At 42.5% G+C, this 15,637-nt stretch overlaps 1 protein-coding gene across 1 annotated transcript in view; it reads right to left on the reverse strand.

Annotated features, from left to right (window-relative positions):
* The window catches only part of DCP2 (decapping protein 2), a 288,102-nt gene extending 272,745 nt beyond the window's left edge, over window positions 1–15,357 (reverse strand). The window contains exons 1-2 of the mRNA XM_067138387.2: window positions 15,019–15,357; window positions 14,766–14,925 (exon numbers count right to left, since the gene is read on the reverse strand). Coding sequence (XP_066994488.1) covers window positions 14,766–14,925; window positions 15,019–15,092 — 234 coding nt within the window. The 5' untranslated portion in view covers window positions 15,093–15,357. The remainder of the gene's footprint in view (window positions 1–14,765; window positions 14,926–15,018) is intronic.
* Between the last annotated feature and the right edge of the window lie 280 nt (window positions 15,358–15,637).

Below are 15,637 nucleotides of genomic sequence, written 5' to 3' on the forward strand. Positions count from 1 at the left end.
CTGTCGGAGGCAACCCCAGAAGAAGACCTGCAGACCCGCAAAAAACCCAAGGTGGAATATGCCAGGATAGCTAAAGCTGGGATCAGGATGGCCATAGTACCTGTAGGATATCCTGACCAGCAGCTAACCGAGAAACAGGTGGAAGCTGTAGAAGAGGCTATCACCAATCTGATAGATGAGCTTCCGGAGCAGGGGCCCATTAAGCCTCAGTTCCTGGATTGCTATCTGTCGAGAGGTGCGGCCGTCATTATAGCAGAGAACAACGAGACTGTAGCATGGCTTTCCAGTCTTGTTACAGGTATACAACCGTGGGAAGGAGCCAGGCTCGCAATTGTGGGCATGGATAAACTTCTTTCCTACAAGAGAGTCATGGTCTGGATACCAGGACAACCAAAGGACAATAATGTCCTTTTGGGACGAATGGCACACCAGAACCATGGCTTAAATCCCACCGCAAGGAGGAGAAGAGAGGTGTCCGACTTGTGGTCAGCATGGACTCCTGAGACGTGGAGAAAGTGGTGGGGAAGAAGATCTTCTGCGGCGTGCATGTGGCTACCTTCACCTTGGTGGAGGGCAAGCGTGACAACCAGAGGACCAACCCCACCACAGACAATACCAAGACCAACAGGGGCAAAGAGCAAGAGCCCGGACAGGAACCTGGGCCAGCCAAGCCTCAAGACTCATCGCGGGAGACGGAGCAGCACGTTCCGGAGAGCACATAACGTAAAGTATTGCATGAAGGTAAGAATGATTACTTTCATAGAAGCAAATATACAACATTGCATAGCGGCCTCTAGGGTACTTATTAGAAGTATCCAGAAGGGCAGGTTTTCGGTCGCCCTGATACAAGAACCCTGGCTTAGACAGGGGCATATCATGGGACTAAAATGTGCAGGTTTCACTTTATTCAGTGGAATAGCAGAGGAGAAGCCTAGAGCATGTATACTAGTTAAAGATCACAATGCCTGGGCTATACCAGGCTTCATTACTAGACACCTGGTAGCAGTCCTAGTGAGATATGAAGAGGGTGGACAGCCAAAAGACTTGGTTGTCTGCTCTGCATATTTCCCAGGAGACTCTGAATCTCCACCCCCGCCGGAGGAGTTCAAGAGACTGGTGATATACTGTAGGAAACAGGGATTAAACCTCATAGTAAGATGTGACGCCAAAGCTCATCACAGCATTTGGGGAAGTAAATATACAAACCGAAGGGGAGAGCATCTCATAGAATTTCTATGTACAACTGATCTTGAGATCATGAATATTGGTGATACCCCTACCCTGGGTTCCATGGGAATCATACAGGAATTTAAAGACTGGAAGGTTTCTTTGGAGCCTTCCTTGTCAGATCATAGACACATTGTGTTTTATATAGAGGGCTCCCTCGAGATCCCGTCTTATAGAAACCCTAGACGAACCGATTGGATGTCTTTTAGGGAGGATGTGGGGAGGGGAGTGGAGGGAGGACCCTCAAATATAATTAAAAACAAAGAGGAGCTGGAGCTCAGTGTGAGTTTTCTGACACGGACACTGGTTATCTCTTATGAATTAAACTGCCCTATTGTTAAGGCAAAAAGAGTAACAGGAAGCTTCAAGTGGAATAGTTATCTTGAACACCTGAGTAGAAATACACGAAGGCTCTGGAATAAATACAGGGAACTTCAGGATCAAGAAAGCCTAGATTCTTACAAAGAATCACAAAGAAGGTACAAGTCAGAAGTCAAAAAGGCTTCTAGGAAATCTTGGAGACAGTTTTGTGACTCCATTGAAAGTCAACATGAAGCGGCAAGGCTTCATAAAATTTTAACCTTGGATAGAAGGGCAAGGCTGGGCTCACTGGAGTCGCCTTCAGGTGGATACACATCCACAGAGAGGGAGACCCTGAACTTACTGCTTGATGCCCACTTTCCAGGTTCGGTAGTCACGAATAGTGAGGTAGATGATATAGATGTTGATTCCCATAGGGAATCTGAAGTATTTGTCCTGAATGAGCAAATTTATAATACCAATATAAATGGTCCGTTATTGGACATTATAAATTTTCCAGCTAGCTCATTCTTGGTTGCCAGCGTTTCGCCCTCATGTGCTAGGGTGGGCTCATCAGTTGGTACCTAGCACACTTACCAATACGCTGGCTAGTGCATACCGTGGAGGCCACTGCGTAGGCTAACTGGAGCCACCGGCAGTGCCAATGCACTAAGAGACTTTGTCTCATCACTAAAAATTGATGCCTGCTTGGCCATCAGATGATATAGATGTTGATTCCCATAGGGAATCTGAAATATTTGTCCTGAATGAGCAAATTTATAATACCAATATAAATGGTCCGTTATTGGACATTATAAATTTTCCAGCTAGCTCATTCTTGGTTGCCAGCGTTTCGCCCTCATGTGCTAGGGTGGGCTCATCAGTTGGTACCTAGCACACTTACCAATACGCTGGCTAGTGCATACCGTGGAGGCCACTGCGTAGGCTAACTGGAGCCACCGGCAGTGCCAATGCACTAAGAGACTTTGTCTCATCACTAAAAATTGATGCCTGCTTGGCCATCAGATGATATATATGTTGATTCCCATAGGGAATCTGGAATATTTGTCCTGAATGAGCAAATTTATAATACCAATATAAATGGTCCGTTATTGGACATTATAAATTTTCCAGCTAGCTCATTCTTGGTTGCCAGCGTTTCGCCCTCATGTGCTAGGGTGGGCTCATCAGTTGGTACCTAGCACACTTACACACCCTAGCACCCTAGCACATGAGGGCGAAACGCTGGCAACCAAGAATGAGCTAGCTGGAAAATTTATAATGTCCAATAACGGACCATTTATATTGGTATTATAAATTTGCTCATTCAGGACAAATATTTCAGATTCCCTATGGGAATCAACATCTATATCATCTGATGGCCAAGCAGGCATCAATTTTTAGTGATGAGACAAAGTCTCTTAGTACATTGGCACTGCCGGTGGCTCCAGTTAGCCTACGCAGTGGCCTCTACGGTATGCACTAGCCAGCGTATTGGTAAGTGTGCTAGGTACCAACTGATGAGCCCACCCTAGCACACGAGGGCGAAACGCTGGCAACCAAGAATGAGCTAGCTGGAAAATTTATAATGTCCAATAACGGACCATTTATATTGGTATTATAAATTTGCTCATTCAGGACAAATATTTCAGATTCCCTATGGGAATCAACATCTATATCATCTGATGGCCAAGCAGGCATCAATTTTTAGTGATGAGACAAAGTCTCTTAGTGCATTGGCACTGCCGGTGGCTCCAGTTAGCCTATGCAGTGGCCTCCACGGTATGCACTAGCCAGCGTATTGGTAAGTGTGCTAGGCACCAACTGATGAGCCCACCCTAGCACATGAGGGCGAAACGCTGGCAACCAAGAATGAGCTAGCTGGAAAATTTATAATGTCCAATAACGGACCATTTATATTGGTATTATAGTGAGGTAGAATCGAGCGGATCCTTCAGACCCGATAAAAGTGGCTGGAAGGAAGCCGCAGAGATTGTTACCCCAAGAAGGGTTAAGTGGGCATTAGAATCCTTTGCCCCTTACAAAAGCCCAGGGGTGGTTGGGATCTTCCCGGCACTTCTTCAGGAAGCAGGGGGGAGGGGGGGTGTCCTTATACCATACCTGGTCAGAATCTTTAGAGCCTGTCTCACGATGGGGTACGTGTACTCCTTGTGGCATCAGGCGAAGGTGGTGTATATACCTAAACCCGGAAGGTCTTCATATACTAGACCTAAGGATTATAGACCCATTAGTCTAACGTCTTTTCTACTTAAGACCTTGGAAAGACTGGTGTATAGACATATCAGGGAGAAAGTATTAAGAGACTTTCCCTGCATTCTCATCAACATGCATATCAACCAGGGAAGTCAGTTGAGACGGCACTACACCAGCTAGTTTCTAGGCTGGAGAGTGCCTTGGATCAGCAACAACTTGATATGGTTGTATTCCTAGATATAGAAGGGGCCTTTAATTATACATCTTTGGGCTCCATAGAACGTAGTCTAGAGAGAAGAGGAGTGAGCATCATGCTCATAAAATGGATTATGGCCTCACTGCAGGGCCATCAAGTTCTGTTTACCCTCAACGCTGTAATGTTGAGAGCTACTATAGACAGGGGGTGTCCACAGGGAGGAGTATTATCACCAACATTATGGTGTCTGGTAGTGGATGAACTACTTACCAGGTTAAATGCTGGAGGAATATACGCCCAAGGCTATGCAGATGACATAAGCCTGATGGCGGTAGGAAATTTCCCCAGCACGGTTTCCGAGCTCGTACAGAGCTCTCTACGTACGGTGGAAAGATGGTGCCACGAGACATACTTGTCGGTTAATCCCGATAAGACGGAGCTCGTGGTATTTACCAGGAGGAGGAGGCTAGACGGACTGTCAGAGCTTTTCCTATTTGGGAAAAAATTAGTTAAGACAACCTCAGTTAAGTACCTTGAGGCAAGACTGAGTTGGAAGAAACATATAGATTATAAGGTGGATAAGGCTCACAAGATTATATGGGCCTGTCGCAGGGCCGTCGGGAAGACTTGGGGCCTAAGACCTAAGGTGGTCCAGTGGCTCTATATCTCTATTGTACGGCCCACGATCACCTATGCATCTTTAGTCTGGTGGCCAGGTTCGGAGAGTAAAACTGTGACCACCAAGTTAAACAATGTCCAAAGACTTGCGTGTCTAGGAATAACAGGGGCACTGGATACTACACCATTATGTGCAATGGAGGCCATCCTAGGTTTTCCTTCCTTACATTTATATGTTAAGGTAATAGCGGGAATGAGTGCCTATCGCCTCTGGTCACTCGGCGCCTCTGGTCACGCGGAGGATGGTCCTTCAAAAACACGAATAGAGGTCATGCCTCTATTCTTACAAGGCTTCAACAGACTTGCCCTATGACAATGATGATCAGGGATCTGATGAGGCCTAGCTTTAATTTGAATTATAAATTGACAGTGGTGATACCCGCAAGGGAGGAGTGGGCCGCGGATGCTGGGGCCCATCATAAGTCTGGGGCTGTACATGGTACACAGATGGCTCGCGGACGGAAATGGGCACAGGCGCCGGGGTTTGGGGGCCTAAGACAAGGCTCTCCCTTCCTATGGGTAAATGTGCTACTGTTTTCCAGGCCGAAATATATGCAATACTAGCCTGTGCTGTATATATATATATATATATATATATATATGGAATATGTCTGGACACAGAAGACGCATCACTATTTGCAGTGATAGCCAGGCAGCGCTAAAAGCACTATGTGCAGTTAAAACAACATCAAAACTGGTATGGGAATGCCAAAGGATGTTAGATCAGCTGTGTGTATTTAGCTCAGTTACCCTATTATGGGTCCCTGGGCACACAGGTATCAGTGGAAATGAAGAAGCTGACAAACTAGTGAAACAAGGCTCAAAAGGTTCTTTCACAGGACCAGAGCCCTTCCTGGGAGTGTCACTCCAAAGCGTGAGACTGGTAATATCCCAGTGGACAAACAGTCTCACTTAGATATTTGGAAGAGGTTAACTATAGCAAGGCAGGCACGTGAACTTATCAAAGGGCCTAGCCAAAGTTATAAAAAGGTCCTAATGAATTTGAATAGGACCAGAATGAGAATGGGAGTTGGACTGTTAACAGGCCACAATACCTTACAGAGACACCTACACATCATGAAAATCACCCAGGATCCGATGTGTAGAAGATGCGGTAAGGAGGAGGAGACCTCCGCACATGTGTTATGTCAGTGCGAGGCTCTTGCTAGCACTAGACATCGATACCTTGGCTCACATTTTGTGAGCCTGCAAGACATCAGGAATGCCAATATCTGGACACTGGTATCCTTTATAGGAGCACTAGGGCTGGACTAGGCAAACCCGTTCAACCTCTTAACTGGGTATTATAGATGTGCTTGGTGTAACCTGCCCTGTGTATTTTTTCAGCAGATGGTTGTTACACGGTAGAATATTCAGAAAAGTTAGTAATATCACTAATATAATTCATCTGTAATACAAAAAGTAAAATAAAGGCTTTTTAATTAATTTTAATGTTAGAGAAATGTTCAACCATTTTTACATTAACTTTGGAATTTGGAATTTCCGAGTTTGGCCCATGTTTTATAGCCGAAAGTTGAAACAAATAAAAGCAAGGGGTATTTATAAATATCATATCATGCATGTGACATTCTGAACCATTTTTCATTAACTGCAAGGTCATTTACCTGGTTGAAATTTGAGTGTTTTGTTCATATGTTATCACCTAAAATTAAAATAAATAAACGAAAGGAATATTTACGAATTTCACATCATGCTAGTGACAATGTCAAACATTTTACATTAACTTCACGGTACGTTACGTCATTTACCTCACTAGAACTGCAGTGATTTGTCTCAGAGATAATTTTCGAAAAGTAAGGGGTTGCGATACTTTCCCGTTTTGAGAAGTACATACTGTTTTCTGGCTTATGAACTATCCCCTGCAGCATTAGAAGTCCAAGTAGAGTTTTTACCTCAGTTGGATTTGTATCTACCTAATCTCTCGCTCGTTACCATGGTTTCAAGTTCGGATGGGCTTCTAAAACCTGTTTAGCATACACATTGGCTGTTCGTCAATAAGTTGAAACATATCATCACCTATGAACTGTTCAAAATATTCTAACACTTTGGATTCATCGTCGAAGTCCACATTTACACCACTAGCACCAGCAAATACGAATTTCTGACGTGAAACACTACGCGGCGGGAAAGGTTGAAACATGTCTAGCACTTCGCCCTCGTCCGTCCGATTCGTCATGTTGTTCTCCTTGTTCATCATTCTCATTTTCTGAATCACTTTCACTATCACACTCGCCTTCATTTGTATCAAACCACTCATCTTTGGATTTATGAGGAGATAAATCGTCACAATCATTCTCTAAATGTTGAATAATCTTGTTTTCTTCGAGCGTTTCGAACTTACGCTTTGAACTAGATGCTGCCATATTTGGCCTACTACGGACAAGTAGCACCGCACAGTTGTAAAATAAAAACAAATAAGCTTCAAGAAGCGTGACATATGGTATTTGCTGTCATCGAGCGGGAAAAACATCAATTCAGACGACAATACACGACGCGGCAAAGTAGCTCTTCATAGCCAGGAGATATTCGCGGTAAAAGACGAGTACGTATATATTCGTCATGCCCATTACCCTGTAACATACAGCGTACGAATATATACGTCATGCCCAGTTAAGAGGTTAAGGGGCACAAAGGGTCTTCATAGACCTATGTGTGGAGCTCTGCGAAGACAGGGCTCACCCATTTCTTATCTATCTATCTATCTATCTATCTAACATAATTATGTAACCACATATAAGTGGATGTAAAGTATTGAACAGGTGGTTTAATAAATACTTTCGTTGTTTTTGAACTACTGTATAACAATTTTCAATCATCATCATCATTTCCCTTTATCCAGCTGTAGCCGGGTAGGGGCATATAAGGTTCCTCTCCACTTTCTTCGGTCTTTCCACCACTCCTCCTCCAACACTGTGTCCCAGTCCAGGTTTCTTTCTATAATGCTGCGTTGGATGGTATCCTTCCATCTCAATCGTGGTCGTCCAGGGCCTCTCCTTCCTTGGATTTGCATTTCCATCACCTTTTTTGGCATTCTTTCATCGCTCATTTGCTTTATGTGCCCAAACCATCTTAGTCGGCTCTTCTCTATTCTATCATTCATTTTTTCCACTCCAATTTCTTCCCGGATTTTCTCATTCCTTATTTTGTCTCTTCTACTCTTCTGTATCATACTCCTCAAGAATTTCATTTCAGCTGCCTGTATTCGACTCTCATCCTTCTTTGTCATTGTCCAAGTTTCTGCTCCGTAAGTTGTTATGGGTACGTAATACATCTTGTACATAGTATCCTTTGCTTCCACTGGCACATCTTTGTCCCATAACATGTTTCTTACACTGTGATAGAAACAACTTCCAGCTTGAATCCTTTTACTAATCTCGGCATCCAGTCGAGCATTCTCCATTAATTCACTCCTCAGGTATTTAAACATTTCCACTGCTTCCAGGGGCTTGTCTGCAAGTCTAATCTGACCTTTCCCTTCTTTCTCCCCTCTAGTCATAACAAGAGTTTTACTCTTTTCTACACTTATTTTCAATCCACATTCTTCAATCTTCCCATTCACCACATTCAACTCTTCTTGAACCTTCCTGTTGTCTTCTCCCCAAATCACAATATCATCTGCAAATAACATCATGTTCATTTCTCTTCCTCCATATGCTGCTTTTGCTGTTCTCATGATGTCATCCATTACTATTGTAAACAGGATTGGTGACACAACACTTCCCTGTCTCAGCCCACTAGTTATTTTGAACCAACTTGTCCTGCCAACTTGTGTTTGCACGCAACTACAACATTCCTTATACAATGCCATGATCATTTTTATTAATCCCTGTCCAATTCCTTTTTGCACCAGACTGTCCCAAACTTTCGTCCTAGGGACACTGTCATATGCCTTTTCAATATCAATGAATGTCATCACCATATCATTCCCGTACTCCCAATGCTTTTCCATTACTTGTCTCATAATGAAAATGGGCTCTATTGTTGACCTTCCACTTCCGAAACCAAACTGATTTTCCTGTATCTGATTCTCAACCCTCAACCTTATTCTACTTCCCAGTATCCTTTCCATTATCTTAGCAACATGGGATATTAGAGTAATTCCCCTGTAGTTCTTCAAAACTTTCTTATCACCTTTCTTGAAAATTGGGATGATTATTCCTTTCTGCCAATCCTCAGGGACCTCCTTATTCTCCCAGACATTCCTGAGAACCCGATATGTCCAATGCAGGCCTACAGCTCCAGCTGCCTTTATCATCTCCACTGAAATTTCATCTATTCCAGCAGTTTTTCCATTCTTCATCTTTCTTACTGCCATTTCAATTTCATTCATTGTCATTTCTTTATCCATTTCTTCAACTAATTCCCTTTCCTGGTCGTCCATTGAATGACTGTCATCCGTTCTTATGTTCAGCAGCTTCTGAAAATACCCTCTCCATCTCTTTCTTATTTCTTCTGGCTTTGTTAAAATTATGCCACCTTCATCCTTCACAAATCTGGTGTTTACTTGATCGCTCTTTTTGTTTCTTAAGATACCATACAGTAATTTCTTGTTGCCCTGTGTATCATCTCTCAATTTCTGTGTGAATAAGGCCCAGCTTTTCCTCTTTTCTTCCTCCAATACTTTCTTGGCCAAATTCTTTGCCTCCACATATTTTCTACTTTCTTCAGTCTTAGATGCTTTCCATGCCATTTTCTTTTCCTTCACTTTAATCTTTACCCTATCATTCCACCAGTGTGTTTTTTTTTTGTCTTTCTCATTTCCTGATGTTCTACCACACACCTTTTCTGCACATCCAACCAGTGCTTCCTTAAATCTTTTCCATTCCTCTTCAACATTCCCCACCTCTGTCCTGGGTACCAAGGGTATTATTTCCCTTTGAAATTCTTATTGTATGCTTTTCTCCTTCAACTTCCATACTTTAATTCTTTTCTCTCTTCCTAACTGGGGTTTTCCAATCTTTCCAACTTTCAATTTTCCTATCACAACTCTATGATCTCCACCAAAGGCTTCTTCAGGCATGGCTGTTACATCTACAAGGTTCTTTCGGTGTTCTTTCTCTATGATTATATAATCAATCATGGTCTTTGTTCGTCTGTCTCCCCAACCATACCTTGTAATCTTCTGACTGTTCTTCTTCCTAAACCAGGTGTTTCCAACAATCATTTGATTCCTCATGCAAAAATCCACCAACAACTCGCCTTCTGGATTTACATTTCCATATCCAAAGGGCCCTACAACATCTTCCTTTCCTTGTCTTTCCATTCCAACTTGTGCATTTAGATCTCCCATCAATAGTACTTCCTTATCTTCTATCTGTCTCTCCACTTCCTCTAAGAAGTCCTCTAGATGTTCATCTATCCAACCAGTTTGTGGGGCATACAACTGAAATAGATCTTTCATGCCATTTTCAAACTGGAGTCTCATCATCATCCTATCGCTGAGGTACTTTGTATATTCCAGATATTCTTGGATTTCTCTTCTAAGTATGATGGCCACTCCATTTTTTGCTTCAGGTCCTCCGCTGTAATACAGCCTGTATCCTTCTCTCAGAGGGATCTCCCCTGTACCCCTCTTCTTGGTCTCGCACAGTCCAAGTATGGCTATATCTTTTTCTATCATGAAGTCAACCAGTTCTTCTGTCTTTCCCGTCAGTGTCAGTACATTAACTGTTGCAATTTTGATGTAGTTTGGTGCTGGTTGCCCATTTTTCACAGTTCCCCCAGCACCTGAAGAGCTGCGCGTCGCTTTTAGCAGGGGACGCCCTAACCTTTTCCGAGGCACCATACCTGCTTTGTCCATATAGGCTATTGTTACGATGGGCTCGCCACACCCAAAGGCATTTTATACCTACTGCCAGGTTCAAAATTAGGTCACCCCTAAGATGGAGACAGACGCCTTTCGTAGCCGCTCCTCTGGAGTACAGACGCTACGGGTATGCCCCTTCCGCCATCTCCGCCGTAGATGCCGTTGAGGTCTTCACTCGTAACCCTGAGCTGGGACCCATGCCAGATGTTACACACCGGGTCAGTGTGCTCTGGGACTCACATAGGCAGGGGCGCCTCATTATGAATTCATAATATGGTTCGATCACAGCCACCACATGAAAATCCTGTTTGAAAATTTGCCATTTTCTTATTTTCACTAGATGTGGTAATCCTGCGATCACACATCATGTGACCTGTAACAGACACAAAAAGAATATAGCCTTCATCACAGCTGATCACAGCTGAATAAAGCTCGCCAATAGGAACAAAGAAAATGATGGCATTTAGTACTGTCATGATGTCTCGCTTTTTATTCCTCTATAGGACCTATGAGCTTTTGAAATGTGGTGTTACAGAAGAATGTTGAAGGTAAGATGGATAGATCACGAATGAAGAGATAGAATCAAATTTGTGAGAGATCAATTTGGCTAAATTTGATGAGAAGAGAGAGGATGATAGGACATATCTTAAGACACCTAGGACTTGTTCAGTTGGATTTTGAAGGAAGTGTAGGCAGTAAGAACAGTAGGGGTAGACCAAGGTATGAATATGACAAGCATATTAGAGCAGATGTAGGATGCAGTAGTTACGTAGAAACAAAAAGGTTAGCACAGGATACGCTGGCATGGACAGCTGCATCAAACCAGTCTATGAACTGATGACTCAAACGATAACAACAACATATAAGTCAGAATACTTTTTGGGGTGGGGTGGTGGATTTCTGGCAAGCATTCAGGAAGGATCTCCATTATAATTTTACCTTCCGCAGACCAGTACTCGCTGCATTCAGCAGCACGCAGAATGACTGTTGAATGTTTACACGCTCGGGAAGGATGTTAAGCAGTGCTCAGTGTTGCCAACTTCTGTACTTAGGAACTGACGAGCGAGTGGAGCTTCGATAGCTGGTTGTGGTGATTATTGTTACACGATTGGTCTGGACTGGTTCTTGACGTGTGGACGGTTAGAATAGGATTTGGACAAGACTATTGGTCTGGACGGTTAGAAGCCGCGAAGCGGCCCTAGGCCCCTAGTTTTGTGAGGAAACGCGATTGGTCTGGACAGTTAGGATTCTTGCCGTGGACAAGACGACTGGCCTGGATGGTTAGGATTCTTGCCATGGACAAGAAAATTGGTCTGGACAGTTAGAAGCCGCAAAGCGGCCCTAGGCCCCTAGTTTCGTGTGGAAACACGAATGGTCTGGACTGGTTCTTGCCGAGCGGATGGTTAGGATAAGACCTGAACAAGACCATTGGTCTGGACTGGTTTTTGCCGTGTGAACAGTTAGGATAGGATTTGGACAAATAATGTATTTATCAGCATTGATGGCAATGACTTCACATTCCGTTCACGTTGACCAATGAGAATGCAAGAAGCTACTATAGCCATGGCCGATGGCGGGTGCTGCTCTTTATTAGGTTTTAAAAGTGTAAATGTACTTCTTGGGGCGGGATGGAAGGTTCGTAGACATCACAATAAACACATCTCTCCTCTAAAAGGAATTCCCAGTGAGATTTCCATTATTTTAGCTTCCTTATAATGTTATAAACTCTGGGCTGTGGAAGAAAAAATTATACCAGGATCTCTCCTCTCTTCCAAGGAGTCCCTCGCCTGTCAAATGGGAGTGGGACTCCATTACTCCCATAGGTCCGAGGCTTGCTGAAAGTGTTCTGAGCTCGGTAAATTCATGAAGCAGGATGCTGCCCTACTTGCACACAGTCCAAGTGAGGATCTCTCCTCTAACGGGTTATGGACCACCGGTGAATTGTATAGTCCTAGCCGCCTAAGCACAAGGAGGGCCACGACTCAGAATATGTCCGAGATGCCCACTCCCATTCCATAGCAACTGGTAGGAAGGATTGCAACAACTATCGAGGTATCTCATTGATTAGTATACCAGGCAAAGTATTCACTGGCATCCTGGAAGGGAGGGTGCGATCAGTTGTTGAGAGGAAGTTGGATGAAAACCAGTGTGGTTTCAGACCACAGAGAGGCTGTCAGGATCAGATTTTCAGTATGCGCCAGGTAATTGAAAAATGCTACGAGAGGAATACGCAGTTGTGTTTATGTTTCGTAGATCTAGAGAAAGCATATGACAGGGTACCGAGGGAAAAGATGTTTGCCATACTGGGGGACTATGGAATTAAAGGCAGATTATTAAAAGCAATCGAAGGCATTTATGTTGACAATTGGCCTTCAGTGAGAATTGATGGTAGAATGAGTTCTTGGTTCAGGGTACTTACAGGAGTTAGACAAGGCTGTAATCTTTCACCTTTGCTGTTTGTAGTTTACATGGATCATCTGCTGAAAGGTATAAAATGGCAGGGAGGGATTCAGTTAGGTGGAAATGTAGTAAGCAGTTTGGCCTATGCTGACGACTTGGTCTTAATGGCAGATTGTGCCGAAAGCCTGCAGTCTAATATCTTGGAACCTGAAAATAGGTGCAATGAGTATGGTATGAAAATTAGCCTCTCGAAGACTAAATTGATGTCAGTAGGTAAGAAATTCAACAGAATCGAATGTCAGATTGGTGGTACAAAGCTAGAATAGGTCGATAATTTCAAGTATTTAGGTTGTGTGTTCTCCCAGGATGCTAATATAGTAAGAGAGATTGAATCAAGGTATAGTAAAGCAAATGCAGTGAGCTCGCAGTTGTGATCAGCAGTATTCTGTAAGAAAGAAGTCAGCTCCCAGACGAAACTATCTTTACATCGGTCTGTTTTCAGACCAACTTTGCTTTACGGGAGCGAAAGCTGGGTGGACTCAGGATATCTTATTCATAAGTTAGAAGTAACAGACATGAAAGTAGCGAGAATGATTGCTGGTACAAACAGGTGGGAACAATGGCAGGAGGGTACTCAGAATGAGGAGATAAAGGCTAATTTAGGAATGAACTCGATGGATGAAGCTGTACGCATAAACCGGCTTCGGTGGTGGGGTCATGTGAGGCGAATGGAGGAGGATAGGTTACCTAGGAGAATAATGGACTCTGTTATGGAGGGTAAGAGGAGTAGAGGGAGGCCAAGACGATGATGGTTAGACTTGGTTTCTAACGATTTAAAGATAAGAGGTATAGAACTAAATGAGGCCACAACACTAGTTGCAAATCGAGGATTGTGGCGACGTTTAGTAAATTCTCAGAGGCTTGCAGACTGAACGCTGAAAGGCATAACAGTCTATAATGATAATGTACGTATGTATGTATGTATGTATGTATGTATGTATGTATGTATGTATGTATGTATGTATGTATGTATGTATGTATCTCCTCTCTGCTACTTCAGATAACATAAAACATTATCTTTCTATGATTCCAAGAATCAGCCCCACCTAACGAATAGCCTCTCCTCACATTCCTCTGTCGACTGAAAATAATTTATATCCACCTGCAGCAATGAGAGCGTGAGCTTCCCAATGATGACTGATGTTCCTTAGAAGTTTTCTACAATGGCAAAGTCCCTGAATACAGAATCCATCCTGAGATTTGCATGACAGTTCAATCAATCAATCAATCAATAGTGATCTGCATTTAGGGCAGTCGCCCAGGTGGCAGATTCCCTATCTGTTGTTTTCCTAGCCTTTTCTTAAATGATTTCAAAGAAATTGGAAATTTATTGAACATCTCCCTTGGTAAGTTATTACAATCCCTAACTCCCCTTCCTATAAATGAATATTTGCCCCAGTTTGTCCGCTTGAATTCCAACTCTTACAGGTGCATTTCCTGTCAACTTGATAGCAACTCTCCACTCTCAAGAAGTTACGTAAATAGCCACCAATTGTCACATGTTTTTGATATAGGCCTAATCCCACTTCTTTTCCTTTTCAAGCATGTCCACGCAATTTCTTGTATTCACGACTTCTCAGTTTTTCTCAAAATATTTGAACCTTTCAGGACCTATTTGGGTTCGCTGGCAGTTGTGCATCTCATTCTTGAGGGGTCAAGTCGCAATTACACAAGGATTTCCTGTCTAAAACACCGTTTACAATTATTAATATACTGCAAGTAGTTTATCACCTTGACTAAAACATATGTAACACACGTGACCCCCATTCAAACTACAACCATCAGAAGTAAATGTTGCTACTCACAAGCATCTGCTTCAAAGAAATTAAGGCCTACAACCAATTCCATTATACTATAACTCACCTGAAAAATATGTGTAGCAAATTCTTTCATTCCACAAGGCTTTAAGTTATTTTCTTCATTACAGTAGAAGTCCAGGTAAAACCAATGAGCCAGTTCAATCTGAAAGCATATTCTTACAAGGTCTTTCCTTTCTTCTTCTGGCACGTTAATAATGAAGCGACTGCAATACAAACAGATTTTTTAAAATTTTCTTCGCTTCTTAAAATGTTAATGTATTACCAAAAATCAGGCTAAAAAATACAATCAAAATAACCTGCACAAGTCATCCAATATATCCAAAGGTATCGAGTGCTCTACAGTGACCTCCATACGAGAAGCATCTGTCATAGTTCACGTTTTAATTTTAACGTCAATATAGTATGAGAAATAATTGAAAATTATGTCCCCATTAACCATTAAAACGCAGTCCAAATTATACGCCCCTGTTCAACAGATTGTAATAAAGAAACAGGAAAAATCGTATCAGCAGTATTTTCAAAATTGGCTCGTAACTTCACACAATTGTGGAACTATTAACATAAAATAATTGTCAATGGTCGTTATCTTTCACAATTTAAGACGTTTCGTTTCATCACACCAACATATATAGTAATTCATACAACCTATCTCCCACTACGTACTCTTTGAACTCCCCCTATTTCAATGATCCTGAAATGAAACAAAAAAAACCAGCCTCTGAGTGCCGCCAACTTAAACCGTGTATTTAAAAAATATCATTATTATTGTAATACGATTAGCAAACTGCAATGAAACTGGAAAGTATTTGCCTATATAATGTTTACTCGAAATCACTAACATTAATAGCATATTTGTATCTGTTACAAAATGTAATTACGAAAATTACATTCTTAAATTTTCACCTATGAGTTGGG

The sequence above is a fragment of the Anabrus simplex genome, chromosome 1, assembly GCF_040414725.1.
Source record: "Anabrus simplex isolate iqAnaSimp1 chromosome 1, ASM4041472v1, whole genome shotgun sequence".
In the NCBI taxonomy this organism is placed as follows: Eukaryota; Metazoa; Arthropoda; class Insecta; order Orthoptera; family Tettigoniidae; genus Anabrus; species Anabrus simplex.